General features: G+C 39.8%; 2 protein-coding genes across 5 annotated transcripts in view; one reads left to right on the top strand and one right to left on the bottom strand.

Moving 5' to 3' along the window:
* Positions 1-3,895, bottom strand: part of AAGAB (alpha and gamma adaptin binding protein) — a 61,739-nt gene extending 57,844 nt beyond the window's left edge. For 3 of the 4 annotated variants that reach the window (XR_008392453.1, XM_037155788.2, XM_037155787.2), the window contains exon 1: positions 3,768-3,895. Coding sequence is in view for 3 of the 4 variants with exons in the window: in XM_037155788.2 (XP_037011683.1) it covers positions 3,768-3,840 (73 nt within the window). In the remaining variant the exon portion in view is untranslated. The remainder of the gene's footprint in view (positions 1-3,767) is intronic. The other variant, XM_037155789.2, reaches the window with a different exon arrangement.
* Positions 3,556-18,296, top strand: part of LOC119057034 (IQ domain-containing protein H-like) — a 57,916-nt gene continuing 43,175 nt past the window's right edge. The window contains exons 1-4 of the mRNA XM_053670132.1: positions 3,556-3,808; positions 3,994-4,159; positions 9,078-9,200; positions 11,682-11,773. Of these exons, the coding sequence (XP_053526107.1) occupies positions 4,109-4,159; positions 9,078-9,200; positions 11,682-11,773 (266 nt within the window). The 5' untranslated portion in view covers positions 3,556-3,808; positions 3,994-4,108. The remainder of the gene's footprint in view (positions 3,809-3,993; positions 4,160-9,077; positions 9,201-11,681; positions 11,774-18,296) is intronic.

Raw genomic sequence — 18,296 nt, 5'->3', positions numbered from 1 at the left:
TCAATCCCCACTCTGCTGTCCATGTCCATCAGTCATTCATACATGTTCTTTGACTAGTCCCTTCCCCTCTTTCCACCATTATCCCCCTCCCTCCCATTCTGGCCACTGCCACTCTGTTCCATGTTTCTATGTCTCTGGTTCTGCCTTGTTCATTAGTTTATTTAGTTCATTAGATTCCTGTTATAAGTGAGATCATATGGTACTTGTCTTTCACTGAATAGCTTATTTCGCTTAGCATAATACTGTCCAGTTCCACCCATGCAGTCACAAAAGGTAGGAGCTCCTCCTTTCTTTCTGCTGCATAGTATTCCATTATGTAAATGTACCACAGTTTTTTGATCCACTCATCTACTGATGGACACTTAGGTTGCTTCCAGCACTTGGTTATTGTAAATTGTGCTGCTATGAATATAGGGTTGCATAGCTTCTTTTTAATTAGTGTTTTGGGATTCTTAGGGTATATTCTCAGCAGTGGAATTACTGGGTCAAAAGACAGTGCCATTTTTAATTTTTTAAGGACATTCCATACCATTTTCCACTATGGCTGCACCAATCTGCATTCTAACCCACAGTGCACTAGGGTTGGATCCCTTTTCTCTACACCCTCACCAGCACTGGTTGTTTGTTGATTTACTAAGCATAGCCATTCTGACAAGTGTGAGGTGACATCTCATTGTGGTTTTAATTTACATCTCTCTGATGGCTAGTGATGTTGAGCATCCTTTCATATGTCTATGGGCCCTCTATATGTCTTCCTTGGAGAAGTGCCTATTCAGATCCTTTGCCCATTTTTTAATTGGATTGTCTTCCTGATGTTGAGTCCTATGAGTTTTGTATACATTTTTGAAATTAAACTACTATCATATATATCATTGGCGATTCTCTATCATGTCTTTCACCAATGCCACCACCTTTGATTTAAATAGTTCTGATTGCTAAGGAATTGCTAACAGATAGTTCTAATTGATAACAAATTTCATTCACACATTCTGTGCATGAATTCACAAACCCAGCATGTGAACTTACGTTCCAGCACTTCTTACTATTCAGTTGGCCAAAAAGTCTGTTTATTTTTTTCATAAAATAAAAGACACATTTTCTACTCTCACCAATAACTTTATTGATTTGGATATTTTGAGTATGCCTGCTATCTCCTGCTATTGGCTTCTAGTGGGTGAGGCCAGGGGTGCTGCTAAACATCTTCCAATGCATAAGACAGCCCCACAACAAAGTATATTTGGCCAAAATGTCAATCGTACCAAGAAACTTTGCAAACCACGTTTGACATGCTTGATTAATCACAGCACCTTCTCCAAACACTGCACAAATCTTTTTTTGCATTTCAGTTGCATTTTTACCTTTCTTGAAGTAATAAAGCATAATATGCTAAAAATGTATATCTTCTTCCATTTTCAATATTAAAATAGCTGCACAAAAATTCACCGATTTGCATATTTTTTAAAAATTCACACTGATATGACAGCTGTCACAATACAACCTAACAAAATTGTTTCTAATGAAGTTAAAGACAACTAAGCCCTACCAGAGCCATAGTACAGAAAAAACATAATGGACTTTTTGGCCAACCTAATACAGTTACTATTCACCAACTATTGGTATCGGATCCCTCAAGGAAGTGACCATGCCTCCCAATTCTGATCCTTAAAACAAATGATGAGAACTGTAGCCATGAGAATACTTAACAAATATTTCTGAGATTGATTTTTAAAGGACTTTATGTATCAGTAATGAAAATCCAAATGCAAATTCAGGTGACCCTTAAACAATGAGGTGGGGGTGGGAAAGTTAGGGGTGGTGACCCCACCCTCACACCAACAAAAATACCTATATAACTTTTGAGTCCCCCAAATCTTCACTACTGATAGCCTGTTGACCAGAAGTCTTACTGATAACAGTCAATCAACACATATTTTGCATGTTTTATGTTATTATATGTTGTATTCTTACAATAAAGAAAACATTATTAAGAAAATCATGAGGAGAAAATGCATTTACAGTCTTTATTGAAAAAAAATCCACATATAAGTGGGTCCCACAGTTCAAAGCCATGTTGTTCAAGGGTCAGTTATAATTCTTTTGAATAGGTAAATACACCAAGAAATCTGAAGCAAATGTTGGTATGTTCACTATATGTAATATATTATAGAAACTAATTTATAATATATTAAATTTAAAAATTCAGAATAATTATATATAGAATATACAAAATATATTCGGTATAAATATACCTATTTATTATGTAAATCACATACATCAAATATATTATAAATCCATAATTTCTTAGATTTATGTTTCATATATTTAAACATATAAAATGTTTTTAAATTGTATATATAAAGTATAAAATATATTTTAAAATTAGATATAAAATATCAGGTTAAAGTTATATATAAAATGTAATTACAATTTAAAAAAATCTTTGCATTGGGAAAACATCTGGAAGGAAATGCATAGAAATGTTAGCAGTATTTGTGTTTGGGTGCTGAAACCATGGATGACGTTCTTCTCCATATGCTAAACCTTATCTAAGGAGTATGCACCATTTCTATGAAACTATTTTTTAAAAGATAGGAAATAAATGGGAAGGAGCACTCCTTAGCGGTAAGGAAATGGAATAATTAGAGCAGTTAGTTACCATTTAGTAAGTGCTATAAACTTTTACCTTCTGAGGAACTTTTTAAGTGATCGTAAAAATGACAACTAAGTTATAGAAGATTTGTGCTTGAGGGACATCCTGCCTAATTCTGTCATTTGACAGGTTCAGGAAAAAGGTCACAGTTGTATGATGCTTTGCAGTTTACAAAGTGCTCTATTACCCTCATCACCTGTTCTTCAAATAATCCTGTGAGACAGGTTCATATGCCCTGTTTTAAGAATCAGGAAACTGAAGGTTGGAGAGAATGAGCTTTGACAACTGTGTCGGCCTCTGGATTAAGCACAGCAATCACGCGAAAATTATCACCATTTTGCAGATAAAAAACTGGAGGGCAGAGGTTAATTGTGCTCCCTATCTTACAGCTGAGGACACTGCTCTGACTCGAGGCCAGCACGGAGGACAGGAGTCTTGAGTTAGGGTCAACTTCCTAGAGTCCTTCAGTGGAAGAGTGGATCCTAAGGCCCAGCCCTATACCCCTTCCACTATATGGTTCTCGCCTACGGTTCCTTTTAAGAGTTACTTCGTTTGCCAACCACTATGAAGGTCCAGAGGCAAAGAACAGCCCCAGGAATACCCCAAAATTAACGCAGGTGGAGAGCATCCAGGGGAAGGAAAGGCAGCGAATAATTAGAGTGGAGGGGACAAGGCTAGCAGGTCTTACATACATTAAGGGGCAACCAAGGGGAAACAAACTATCTACCTTAGGGGAAGGGACAGCAACAAGATCCCAATTCCTGCCCTAGGTACTCGTGTAACTCGGTACAATTTCCTGAGTGCCTTCGGTTTCATCTGAAAGGATCCCCACCACGACCCGTGCGCTGGGCGGGGCAGGGACTGGTTCCACTTTGCCGGAAAAGCTAGAAGAAACGTCACAGCAGGCAGGGCCTGCAGAAAGGCAACGCTGGAAAGAGCAGACACGTGCAGGGACTGGGCACATCCACCCAGTCTGAGGGGCCTGAAGCCAACGCAGAGTGGTGGAAGAGCCCAAGACCGCGGTGGGGAAAAAGGCCCGGAGCGAGGCCGCGGTGCTGAGGCTGTCGCCCGCCGAGACTTAGAACCTCAAGATCTGCCCAGAAGCCTCGCTACTCACGTTGCACCAGCCGGTCTCCGGTGAAGGTGGAGGAGCAGCTGGTAATAAGCGTACAGGGAATGCCCGCAGCCATAGCTGCACCCTTGAGCCGGTCCAGTCTGGGAGCTGCTTCCGCCTTGGGCTGTACCACCGGCGCTGGCGCGAGGGGGTAACCTGACTGGGAGGGCGCGTTCTCGGAAAGTCCTGGCGACCCTGACTGTTTTCTCACCCCCTCTTCCGGTACCAGTGTAGGACAGGCCGGGCGGAGCGTGGTGTTGCCAAGGGAACGAGTTTCTACCACAAAGGTTTCTGCTCCTGGAGACGCAGCATCCTGGGGAAGGTAGCCGACCCTAGGTCTACCCATGGCTAAGGAGGCTGAAAACTTCGACCCCATCGGTAACATATTAATCCAGGTGGGAACTGAGCCCCTCCCGACCCGGCCCCAGCTAAGACGCCTCGGGCTGAGCCGTGCAGCCCCGATGCACTCGCACCCATCCATTTGGAGCGCTGCGTCCTGACCGCCTCGGGAGAGCCCCCAGATTTGCCAGCCCGGACCTCGCTCACCAGCCTAACTCACCGCTGGGTGCCGTACTCGGGAGGTTGGGCTCCAGAAGCACTACTACACCTCTGGTGAAACTCGAAACCATGCACCTCACCCCGGAACCTTTACTTCGGAAAACTTCACCTCACACCGAGGCATCATTTTAAAATGTATTGTTCTGAGAAATATGAATCCATGGATGTAGGGGAGTGGGGAAGTTCAAATCAGACACATTTGGGGAAGTGTTAAGTTTGAGGAGAAATTGAAATATGTGAACTGTTTTTCTTAAGCAGCCCTATTTTTTGGATCAAAAAGTCCCTTGCAAATAAGTCCGGGGGTTGTAATGAATAGTATGGTAACTATAGTTAATACTGTATTGAAAGTGGCCAAGAGACTAAACCTTAAAAGTTCTCATCACAGGAAAAAATTACAACTGTGTCCTGATGGATGTTAGCTAGACCTGTTGTGATCATTTTACAATATATACAAACATCAAATCATTGTGTGGTACACCAGAAGTTAACATAATGTTATGTCAATTATGTCTTAATAAAGGAAAAGCCCCTTGCTTGGGAACACACACATAGGAAAATATATTAAAAATAACAGATTGCAAATCGAGTTAAAATTTTGAATATCAAATGTTACATTTAAAAACTTGGGAGAAATAGTTTTTCTGAAGGGGTAAATATCAAGAACATCTTCTCCAGTATAAGTCTGTGTCAGTTGCCTTTATAAAAATAATTTACATATGTAGTTTTAAAATGTTCCTGCATGTATCATCAATCTTTACTCTTATAGTGAGTTCCATTTGACTAAGGCTTAAAGTCATTTTCCTAAGGTCGCTCTATTAGGACTCTCAGATCAGTAATGAATCTAATTTATCTCCCTTCCAGGATTTTTATCTCTCACCTGCTACTTAGGAGAAACTTCTGTAAATTCACCTTTTCCAAAATGCAACCCCCTACACTTACCAATTTCATAGACTTCCTTCCCCAAATTAATCCTACCCAAATCTTACCTCACCTGTTTCTCACCATGACCCTAGAATGAGTTTAGTCAAACTGCAAAGTGAGGGAACAGTCTTCACAAGACTGCCCTCATGTCTACATCAGCCTCAAGTTCAGGAGTGCCCAGAACCACCCTCAGTCTATAATTCAGACTGAGTCTATACTTTGGGAGTATAGACCAGCAGTCTATAATTTGGGAGACCTGAACACCTCTCTTTGGCCAATTGGCTAGAATAATTCACAAAATTCAGTAAAACACTAGGTCTACAATGACAGTGTTATTATAGTGTAAAGATACAAACAAAAATCAGACAAGGGAAGAGATGTATAGGGCAGAGTCCAAGAGGGGTCCAAACAGTTTCCAGTCACCCTCTCCTTGAGGAATTACCTTGTCCCAGCCACAATGTGTGACAATATGCACAGAGTGCTGTCAACTAGGGAAGCTGATGTGAGACTTCCAGAGTTTTTATTTCGGCTCAATTGCACACTATCCCACGTGACTGACACTTCATCTCCAGCCGTTCCCAGAGGTTAAACTAATGCTTTTAGCTTTCAGTTCCTCTAAAGGTTAGAACTGATACAGTGTGGCTCAAAAACCCATCATAAATCACATTGTTAGACTGTCTGGTGGCCAAAGCCTTGAAGCAAACACACTCCTCTCAAGCAGGCTACTTTAGGGGCCTACAGGTCACCCCCCAGTATTTAAAATCAAAGGCTAGCCCTCTCTTTAGGTAAGGTTAATTATTCATCACATTTACCAGCTTGCAAATCCAGGGCCCATTTTTACAGACTCCAAACAATTGAAACACTAATGGAGACTCCTTCCCAGAAAAAGCCAGTTCTTCCCAACAGTATACTTTATTTGACTACAGGAGCAATTAAGTCCTCTGTAGTTTTCTCTATTTCTACAGACATGAGACAACTCTAAAACAGAAACCAGAATTCAGGGAGAATTCTCATGCCTAATTTCACACCTTCTCTTGAGATAATTCTACTTCCCAGGGGCTGCTCCCCTTGTGGTTTGGAATAGTGTACCGACTATGCTGCCAGAAGTCTTTTCACTTCAGAACGGGGTCCAGGGGTAGCTGTTTGGTCAGTCTGGGATACAACATCACAGTATTGATGTCACTTCACCTCTCTGGGCCTCAGTTTTCTCTTCTGTATGATACGTAGCTTAGATCACATACACCTCTAAGTTGATTCAATTTCCCCAAAGCTACGTTATCTCTTGTTATTGTAAAGTGGACTTTCTTTACTATTAGCTTAGGCAGTCAAATTGTTTTTATATATATCCAATGGTTGATTTTAAAAATCCAACAGTTGTATGTTAACACCAACCTTGGAAATACTGGAGCTAGTTGACACCTTGATATTATCGCTGTCTTTCTTACCAGTCCTGCCGTCTGGGTTGCCAGAAGCATACAACATAAAAGTGATGAGAATGAGTCAGCCAAACCATCTCTTTAGCAGAGATGAATAAAATTGGAATTATGAGACTGCTTTTTGACAATTTGGAGTCTGGTTGCATGACTCTTTTAAATTCAGGAGCAAATTTTTACTGTATTAAATATTTCAAGAGCTTCTTATTAAGCAACCCTGTCCCCAAACTGTCAAAACAATAATTTCTTCCACATAGATTTCAAAATGTATGAAGAGCAATGCATTTGATGATAACAGATGATGGGTGACATATAAAATTTCAGTACAGCAGATAGGGCCTATTTGAAGAAAGAACAGATGTAGAACTTAATCACTTTTCCTACCCAAGTGTGGTGATTTTCTGCAGTACTTATCACTAATGTAATTGTACAAATGCAGAGTCTCCTCTCTTAATGCAGACATTAAGAGGGGAGAAGAAACTGTCTGGCAATAAAAGTAACATGAAAAGCTCTCGAGAAAGATTAAGAGAGTAATTCAAGTCAGTGGACATTTACTAGGTGCCAGTTACATACAATGGATTCTGCTGTTTAGGAGAGAAGAGTTAACATTTGTTCGGTGCCCTCATATGTGACTGGCCCCATACAAAACACTTGACATATTTTTAACTGGTCCTATTGTTGCCACCATTCTGAGAGGTAGCTATTTATCTCCATTTTACAGATGAGAACACGAAGGCTCTGAAAAGCTTGGCAAATTTACCAAGCTTAGAGCGGTAAAAGAGGAAATAGGATTCTAGTTTATGTCTGTCTGGTTCCAAAGCCTATGTTCATTCATTGTCACACTCATTTCTCCATTTCCACTCAACAATTCTATGACAGAAAATAATTATTTTATTTTTCTCTCAGTGAAGAAACTAGAGAAAATGTGGATGGTGTACATGGACATCATGTGACTAGTGAGAAAACAAGGAATTATCTGCTTTTTACTGATTCTTACTATGTACCAGACTTCCATGTATCTCACAGCCCTATGAAACAGTACAATTGTTCACACGAGGAAGATGAAGAAATCAGACCTTTGGTTCCCTGATAGTAATCCAGGGCACTTACCAGGCATACTTACATAATGACACGAACCCATGAGTACTGCAGCTACACGAAGGAAATTCGGTGCATCCGTAGGAGGCTGCAAGTGGGGCTCGTCCTTGAGCTGCTTCTTTGTACTTTCCAAGTGTCTCTGGGCAATAGATGGGAAATCAGTTTGCAGCAGTAATTGGACAAAACAAATGAAAGAAGAATATCTTCATCCTTAGGGTCTTACAAACAAGCAGTAGGTATGTGCAAATTTCAATCTGCAAGCCCTGAAGGGTTTACATGACAATTTGCGCAGAGCACAAATGACCAGATGTGTCCGCCAGACTGTGATGCCCATCAGTGAAAAGATGCAAATTTTGATCTTTTGAATACTTGGCTCAATGGGAATAGTCTAGAGTAATCGATAATAGGCTGGGTCAATGTGTGTAAGTCCAGTTAGACTAACAGGGAAAGATAACCATTTCAAAATGCCTTCAGCAACCCAGTCTGCAGATTGTTATTGGTGTGGCTATTGGTGAAACAGGTGTTGGGTTCATAAATTCGCATAACAAAATGTTTTTCTTGTGGCAGCAACCCATACAATAATTGGTGCCATCTGTATTTATCTCTTGAAGTTTGAGTTCTAATATGAATTCAGAGAATCTTGTGCTAATTTCATAATGCACATTTAATTCTGAGGGTGCTTAACATTCGAAATATATTCATCATTTTGAAGGAAAATGTTAAAGTAATAACATGTTGCTTATTCTTCATGGATCATTTTCATTCTGACTGAAACAAAGTCAAGGCCACACACCCACAAAACTATGTCTGAGCAGTTAGTGAGGAAGGTCCAGCCAGAATAGAAAACCAACAGGCCCTGTGAACATATTTACAATTGCCTTTCAAAAGGCACAATTTTCACTGGAACCTCTCTGTGTTGAAAGTGTTCTGTTTTCTTACCTTTCCACCCATTAATAGAAATCAGAGTTTGGCACAACTTCTTATCGTCCCTGGACTCCACTGCTTTACCATTTGAGAAAGCAGAAGCCATTTACATTGCAGTCTTAGCTTGGATTTATTTCTAACGGGGAAAGGAAAAGTAGGCAACTTCATGAAAGCTTCGTGTTTCAAAATCTAAGACAGTAATGGAACATTCTAATAAAGACTGTCATGGAACCATAAGGACAGTCCTTTTCAATGAACACCATAAAATCAACCTTTACTGTCTCTAGCAATTCAAGTAAATTGAAGACCTTTAAAATAGATGTTTTAGGTGGACTCTGTAAGTATGCTTTTAATATTTCATATTTCCTTACACCTATAGGTCCATGAAGACCTTTATCAGTTAAGGGAGAAATTAGCAAAATTCCCACTTGAGGAAAAAGGAGGAACTCTAGACATTCAGAATCTTGAAAGAGCAATCAAGAGGACTGAAATGGGGTTAAGAGTAAGTAGAACTTTGGACATTAAATAAAACACAAGAAGACAAAGGTTCCTCTAGAAGAAAAGAATTGTGGTCCTCACAGGATTCTGTGTAATCCTATAACAGAGGTGGATCTAGGGTGATTATGAACTTTTTCTGTTTTTTTTAAGGATAATGATATTAACTGATTGATCAATTGATTCACATCCTGTCACATCCCAGAAAGAATTTAAAATATTGATAATGTAAGAGTATGCAGTGATAACTTCTAAAATGATAAAAAGAATTTTAAAAATGATTACTATTAGTCCAATATGCCTGACTAAAAAGGATTCATACCAATACATCATAGAGAGTTGAGATAGTCATTTTTGTAATATTGTAACCCAATGGGTAAAATCAAAGAAATATACCAATTTAGGGACAGAGAAATAAATTGGGACTTCATTACTATAGACCAATGATTTCCTTTTTCTTTTTTAAAAGATGTTATTTATTTTTTTAGAAAGGGAAAGGGAGGGAACAAGAGGGAGAGAAACATCAGTATGTGAGAAAAACATCTGTTGATTTGCCTCTTGCATACTCCCAGCTGGGGACCTGGCCTGCAACCCAGGAATTGAACTGGTGACCCTTTGGTTCACAGGTCAGTGCTCAATCCACTGAGCCACCCCAGCCAAGGCTAGACCAATGATTTTCAACCTTTTTCATCTCATGGCACACTTAAACTAATTACTAAAAGTGTGCGGCACAGCAAAATAATGTATTTTTTGCCAACCTGACAAAAAAAGGTATACTTTTGATTCATTCACACCAGATGGCTTTGTTGTGTTGGCTGTTGTGCTTTTTTTTTTGAAAATTTAAGGAAAAAAAGGTCAGTGCCCCTGCCTAAATAGTCAGGTATGTCATGTTTTAAAAATGTTTGCAGTGAAAATCACTGTTACAGACATATCTTAAAACAGGAAAGAATCCAACCTTCAGACAAGAATAATATTTGTTTAAAAGATGTCCAAAGAAACAAAAAAACCCACTAACTCAAAAAGCTATGTGCACCCTACATTCATTGTAGCATTATTTACAATAGCCAAGACATGGTAGCAATCTACATGTCCATTGATGGTTTAATGGAAAAAGAAAAACATATAGATACACATACATACATGCATGCATGCATACATACAATGGAATATTATTTAGTTGTAAAAAATGAAATTTTGCCCTGGCTGGTGTGGCTCAGTGGATTAAGTACCTGCCTGTGAACCCAAGGGTCACTGATCTAATTCCCAGGCAGGGCACATGCCTGGGTTGCAGGCCAGGTCCCCAGTAGGGGGTACATGAGAGGGAACCACACACTGATGTTTCTCTCTCTCTCTTTCTCCTTCTCTTCCCCTCTCTCTGAAAATAAAATATTTTTTAAAAAATGAAGTTGTGCCATTTAAGACAACATGGATAGACCTCAAGGATATCATGCTAAGTGAAATAAGTCAGGCAACAACAAATATTGTATAATTTCACATATTATGTGGAATCTAACTCCTCAACCCTCCCTCCCCAAAACACCTAACCCGATAGATGCAGAAAGAGACTGATGCTTGCCAGAGGTGAGAGTGAGTAAATGGGTAAAGGTGGTCAAAGCATATACAAATTCCAGTTATAAAACAATAAGTCCTGGGGATGTAATGTATAGCAAGATGACTATAGTTAAAAATTCTGTACTATGTATTTGAAAGTTGCTAAGAGATTAGAGCTTAAAAAGATCTTAAAAGAATTTGCAACTAGACATTGTGGTGATCATTTCACAATAAATATAAATATCAAACCACTATATTATATGCCTCAAACTATATACTGTTACATCTTAATTTTCTAAAAAACTTTAAAAAATAAAATAAAATACAACATGGATGTATAGGTACACGGGTCCAAGTAAGGATCGTCTCCACCTGCTAGACCTCTCGCTTTTGCCTCAGACTTTCATTCACCATCAGCTTCATCCCTCAGCTCCTGAGGCTGTGAGGGAGGTGGAGGGTTTTGTACCCGCTCAGACCAGTACAACGTTGTCCCTTATCACCTGAGGGTGAGGGGCTGGCCCCAGCCGGAGTCTTTGGGTTGCCCATTTTAAATGATTTGTTGTCTAAAGGTCAAATTCTTTCCTGGGATGCTTGCTTCAAGTCCCCATAGGAGAAAGATGTCACTCCATATCTGTACTGCCTAGTAAATTTACCTGGCTAAGCGATTTACTAACTATCGTGCATAGTTTCATTTGTGGAGAGTCCTGCAGGTCGCTCAACCTTTTGAGTCCCAATTGCTTATTATGCTCTTTAGGACAGAGTGATTTGGCCTTAAGATGTCTAATTATACCTTAGACATGTGATAACTTTAGGCATAGTGTGTTTGGTCTTTTGGCTTAATTACATGATTCAGAGCGTTAACCCAATGAAATGAAGTGAATTAGCTTAGTACCTTAAGTCTGCTATAATGACCTAAACTTGAACTTTTCTGTGACAGATTCACATCAAGAAGTATTTAGATGTTGTAAACCATCATGTGTTAACCACTCCTGTTACTGATAAGTTACATTTTCCCCACACTTCCAAATGGTAAGTAAAATAGCCATTTTAGGATCTAAGATAAGTACAAAAAATAACTTTGCTCACTCAGGTGAGATAACTGCAAAGGCAAAATTTTATTGGTTGTGTTTATAGCTATTCTCCCAATTTCAGTAGAAGGTCTGCATAAAAAGTTAATGGAAAATATTATGTTTTGCAAATATTTTATAAAGGATGTTTATTACATGAAAAAAGAAGTTATTGGCACAATTTGGATTTTAATAAATTTTATTTTGAATTGCTTTATTGAGTTATAATGCTTGACACAATAACAGTTTGTTTGAATGCAAATCAGTTTTTATGTTATTCACATCCCACAGTTCTTTCTTTGCAGTTTTTAGCACATGCACTATATTGTAAAGATGATTTTGGTATCAGGATAAAAAAACAAAGATAATAAAACTTGCTTTAAATATCCATTGTGTAATACGTCCTAAGAGATGATTTGTTAAAATTAGAATTGAGTCAAAGAGAACTGACCTTGCCTCACCTTGGACCTTCTTACACATCGGCCTCCTGAATGTCAGTGTTTGTAGACTGAGGTCTGTACTAAGCTTAAAAACTCGGTGGCCTGTATTTGCATTGTGAACATACACAGTAAGTCCTCACTTAAGGAATACAAGGCCTTGGAAACTGTGACTTCAATGAAACAAAGATGGGCAACAAAAACAATTTTACCATAGGCTAATTGATATCAAGAAGAGTTAAACTCCTACAGCATATTTCTGGTCACAAAAACATCACCAAACTGCTAAATACAGACCCAAACACTTCTAATATTGAACATTGAAATAAATGTGAGCTATACATACATTTATGGAAGATTAATAAAAAACAGGGTAATTGTCATATCTGTTCACTCTAGTTTAGAGGCGCAGAGGGCCAGAGCCTATCCAGGCAGCTCAGGGCTCCAGGCAGGGCCCACCCTGGACAGGACATCCTTCCATCACAGCACTCCCCACACCCTCACTCACTCAGACTGGGACAATGCAGACACGCCAGTTCACCTCGTGTGTGCACATTTGGAACGTGGGAGGAAAGTGGAGGACCTGGAGAAAACCCACTTGGACACGGGAAGAATGTGCAAATTCCACACAGACAGTGGCCCCTGCTGGGAATCAATTTTTTTTTCTTTTCATCAACATAATGAAACAATGTTGAACAAAATGACATTATTCGAAGACCTGCTGTATTAAGCATAAGTGAGTAACATCAGACAACGAGGTCAAGCTTCAGAAACAGTGCACGCGAGCTGCCCATATTTAGGACAGAGCCAGTCCTAGTGTGCAGTAGTGGGAGCAAAACTGTGGGGTTACACTGCACCCATCTCCCCTGCCCCTCCCCCACGTGAAGGTGGTGTCACAGGCATCTGACGTCCCTGGGCAGAGGCGACCTAGGGATGATGTCTAGTGTTTAGTCATTTATATCTTTAATTTTTAAATTTGGGGATAAAAATATGACCTGTAAGTAGGTTAATATAACTAATCTTTTAAAACAAGGACACTGCAGGGAAAAATAATAAAAGGGACTCTTGGAAAGGAAAATACTGCAGGTTACTTTACCAATTTATATAGACTCTTAGTTCAAAACAAGAGGATTCAACAGGGCAAAGTGGGAGGCTGATACAAAGAAGCAGCCAGGAGATCTGTAGAGGTGAAGGAAGTGTGTGGCCCAAGGACAGGAAGTTAGAAAGGAGGGGTCGGGGGAAGTGAACAGAAGGGTCTTCACCAGCTGGAATGAACATTCTCCTGCCTCCAGCCTTCTCTTTGTCCTCACCCTGACAGAGAACAGAGACCCCAGGCTATAGATTTGCAGGTCCTGGGAGATGAAAAGAGCAAACGAGGTAGTCATTGCAGCAAACAGAAAGTCTCTGACGAAGACCGAGTTGTACAGTTCTTTCCCCTGATCAGGGAGTGTCGTTGGCCTTTATTAGGGTCTCTGGATGAGTTAAGGAAGACATTAATTGGGGCATGGAGCTGTCTCCCAGAAGTGGTCCTTGGATCCCATCTTTTCTATTTAATACAATAATGGAACCAGCAGCCCTCCTATCAGGAAGATGGGATGCCTGGTAAATTTGTAAGAGCCTTACAAGCCTGGAAGAGATGGCAGGAGCATCTCAGTCATAGCTGTGGCTGTGTGGCGCTGATGGGGCATGTAATTTGAAAATGAAATGAGATGAGCCAAGGTCATAAACTGGAACAAAGTCCAAAGTAGGTCTTCAAAGTGAGCAGGCCCGAGGCAGGCCCTGGGAGCCCAAGCGTGAGGCACAGGGGTTGGCTCCGGAAGGAAGAGAAGCAGCAGCAGTCGACGGAAATGGAAAACAGGAGACCCAGGAGATCAGGGACTGTCACCTGTGACTGACATGCTCAGGCAGACAGTCACACCTGGTGCTGTTCTTGCAGGGGCGCCCGGGAGATGGTCAGGAATAGATTGGTTTGGGTTTAGAGTCTGCCAGGCGATTATATGCAACATAGGTTACAGGACTCAGAACTCCTTCAGGTTCTCAAACCTGGGAGGAGTAAGACTGGCCAATTCATTGCATTTTTCTTCTGAGGCTCCATGACAAAGCCTTTAAAATACCAAAGCTAAAAAGGTGCTTTTTAATGACCGGTGACATGACTTACCAAGGAGCGGGTTTTGTAGTTTCAGCATTGAGTAGGAGATCAGAGGAGAGACTCAGTTTCATGAAAGTTTTAAGCTGGGACAGATGCTGGATCTGGGTTTTTATTCCACATGGCCGTAATATGTATCTATTTATTTGTAAATTACATACTTATTGTCACACAGAGTGAATACATTATAAAATATACCAGTGTAGAAGAAATTTTTTTCATCCTTACTTGAGGATATGTTTATTGATTTTAGAGAGAGAAACATTGATCTGTTGCCTCCCATTCATGCCCAACTGGGAACCGAACCTGCAACTTAAGTATGTGCCTTGACCAGGAATCGAACCCACGTCCTTTTGGTGTATGGGCCGATGCTCCAACCAACTGAGCCACCTGACCAGGGCTCAATGTAGAAATTTTTAATGAGATAAAAATGAAATGAACATTTAAAAGTAATTGTTTTACTTTTTTAGCAGAACAAAATTTCCTTCTTTTTCTGAAAAGGTTATGAATTATACTGCCCTAGTTATTTAATCTTGGTAATCATGATGACTGTATACTGACTGTAGCTAATATCCCAAATCTTACTCTGCACTTAGGTGAGATTCAGCATCAGTGCCGGTCAGATTAAGTCCATATTTCAGTTACTCTTTCCAAAACTGTTTAAATGTTGGGGTTGTGGGGGCTGACTTTTCATAAACTCAATGGGATTATCATCATTTTTACCTGTGAATGCAGTGAAGGAAAAGCTCACGTTAAAGTGTTGTTTTTGCCATTTACTTGTTTTTCACTGATGCTTGCTATCATTATATTTCAAAAACAAAGCGTGTTTTCTGAAAGAATCTTTTAAAGACACCTGTCCATTTTTTCAGGCTTAAACTACATGATACAGTTCCTGAACTCACTGCACAAACGAACTGCAGTACATTCTAATGCTTCAAAAGCAAACGTGCCAGTCCGTGCCGGCCCCACAGTCCATGCCCTGCAGTCCACGCCCCGCAGTCCACGCCCCGCAGTTCAGTGCTCCCACTCTCAGAATGCCTCTGGAGCTGCCGGTGACATGACCACTTGAGGAATCCAGTGACAAGCTGAATATTAAATAGTAGGAAATAACTTATTTTTAAAAGATTTTATTTGTTTATTTTTAGAGAGATGGGAAGGGAAGGAGAAAGAGAGGGAGAGAAACATTGATAAGTGTCAGTGTGAGAGATAACACTGACCAGTTACTTGTCACACGCGTGTCCCTTACTGGGGACCTGGCCCACAACCCAGGCACGTGCCCTGACTGGGAATCCAACTGGCAACCCTGTGGTTCACAGGCCAGCGCTCAATCTACTGAGCCACACCAGCCAGGGTTATATTTCTTATTTTATGCATTAAGATCTTGTACTTTTTTCACACAACGCATGGCACTATCTTACGTATCTCTTGTTATGTGGGCTCTCCTTTTGAGAGACCACAGGTCAAGAGTGATGGTTCTTACACTGCGGTTTGCAATCCTCCTTCACTGACTCCCAGATGGGGACCCGGAGTTTGCATTTTAACAAACACTGTTGGTGTTCCTAAAGCAGACACTGTGTGCCTGGAATCCCTGGGACAAGCCTGGCTCTCTAGAATCAGTATTTGTTTTGCCACATAGATAGCTTGCCTCCGTATGATAAAGAGCCTGGTCCTGGAAATTCTGCTACCCTGATTCTATGAAGGAGGAAGCCTCTTGCACTGGGATAGAGCCAGAGTAGGACTCCGCAGTCAGGCTGGTAGGACTGCCAGTATTGCTCCAACTGTGAGTCTGATGGATATCAGAGGCCAAAAGTCAAGGGCAGCAACTCCTTTAGAGAGAGGCGGCATATAATAAAGACTAGATTTCTATTGCTCCTTTGACAGCAGAGCACCCAGTTCCATGAATAAATGAGAATCAACATTGTTCAGATATATGGGTCTTTATTCAGTCTAAGAAAACCCAGGAAATTGGGTGAGTTCATTCCAAATATCCGCTATTCATATATCTTTAATAATGATTTATAACAGACACAAAATAATTATCCTCATTATCATGAATTTCATCATAGTCAGTATTGTTATAACATTTGACAGTTTGCAAAGGACTTTAAAAAAACCTGTGAGGTAGATACTCATCCTCTCCTTTAAAAGAGGTGAAAACTAGGGCTCCTCCAAGCCCCAGGTCACACAGGTGGTCAATGGTGAGCCTCGAATTCAAGTTCCATCAAATGTCTGCAATCTACTGTCTTCTACACCAGCGCTGCCTGAAAGACAGAAAGGCTAATTTTCTTAAAACATGTTTCTCCTTTTTAGAAAGCATCGCTCAAGGGAAAATCTGGTAGTTTCGACTCATAGAAATAAACACCGATAGGTACACAAAGTGATAATAATGGATGCCAGCAAATGTGAGATTTCCTACTATGATAAGTACATTATCAAAAGTGGCATATTTTCTCCAAAGAGCTTAAAGTGCTTTCACATTGTTTTCAAAATAGGTTACACTACTTTCTCCACTTTGGCAATGATTCTCCTTCTGTGTCTAAGTGTGGTTCTTCTGCTTATCATTACTGGCTTTCGCAGATCTTACTGCTCATGAGATCTGCTTGCACTGTTTTTAATGACCGTGCTTTGCTTATTGACACTAGGAGGGTGACTGCCATCTGTACCAAAACTGTCAGAACTGAACAGACATCTTCATTTTGTAGATGTCTGTTCATTCTGTTGTACTTGTGTTTGAGGGGGAAAAAACAAGAACAAACCCAATAAATAATAATGAGAAACAATGAGAGGGCAAGAAGAGGTTCCTGTTAAATGGTGACAGTAGATTAGAAGATACAGTTTTGCTCGGTTATTGAAGCCAGTCTCTTGTGGGGTATTACAAAGAGGCCCTCAAATCCCGCTGAGAGAAAACATGATTACATTCCAGTCGTAGGCAGAGAAATGAAGAATAGGTAACAAGGTGTCGACACTTGGTTATCTAAGTAAAGGGCAGTTGGGTGCTCACTGTTCTTTCAGTTTTTCTGTGGGTTTGACTTTTTTTTCAACAAAAAAAATAAAATTTGAGAAGTACCATAAAGTAAAAAATAAAAATTAGAAAAGCATCTGTAGCAGATGTGACACAAAAATTACCTTAAATATGAAGGGTTACTGACAGTGAAAAAAACTTGACATAGACCAAAGGACATCAGCAGACATAGAAATGCAAATAACAAGTATACCAGTGAAAACTATGAAAAATATTTCATCTCACTGGAAACCAAGGAAATCCAAATTAAATAATATATTACTACTTTTTTTTTAACACCTTAGTAAAACAGATCACTTAAGTCGCCCTCATACTCAGCGCTCATCCAGGAGTAGCAGGATGGGCATGCTCATATCACTGGGGCAGGTGTCCGGTTCTCAACAGAAATGCTTCAAATGACATGGGGAGACTTTTTAAATTATTATTTCTAATTTAGTAGTTTTGCCTCTAGGAATTTATCCTAGGAAATAAGAAGCGATATTCAAGAATCTCTGTATAAGTTTATTTATTTCAGTATTATAGCTAATATGAATAAATTTGAAAATACCCTAAATGTTAACAGTAAAATAATTATATTCATAATACAGTTATATGTATATTATATATCTACTAAAATAAGAATTTTCCAAGTTTTTTTGGCATTTAAAAAATTTTAAATATATTTTATTGATCATGCTATTACAGTTGTCCCAATTTTTCCCCCTTTGACCCCTTCTGTCCACTACCCACCTTCCCTCCAGCAATCCCCCCCATCATGCCTGCTTAGTTCATGTCCATGGGTCATGCATATAAGTTATTTGGCTTCTCCATTTCCTATAATATTCTTAACATCAATCTAGTTTGTACCTACCAATTATGCTTCTTAATCTCTGTACCTTTC

This window comes from Artibeus jamaicensis, unplaced genomic scaffold (assembly GCF_021234435.1).
Source record: "Artibeus jamaicensis isolate MK-2021 breed Jamaican fruit bat unplaced genomic scaffold, CSHL_Jam_final contig_548, whole genome shotgun sequence".
Classification (NCBI taxonomy): domain Eukaryota; kingdom Metazoa; phylum Chordata; class Mammalia; order Chiroptera; family Phyllostomidae; genus Artibeus; species Artibeus jamaicensis.
The sequence above is the reverse complement of the archived record's forward strand: the minus strand, read 5'-3'. Positions and strand labels throughout refer to the sequence as shown.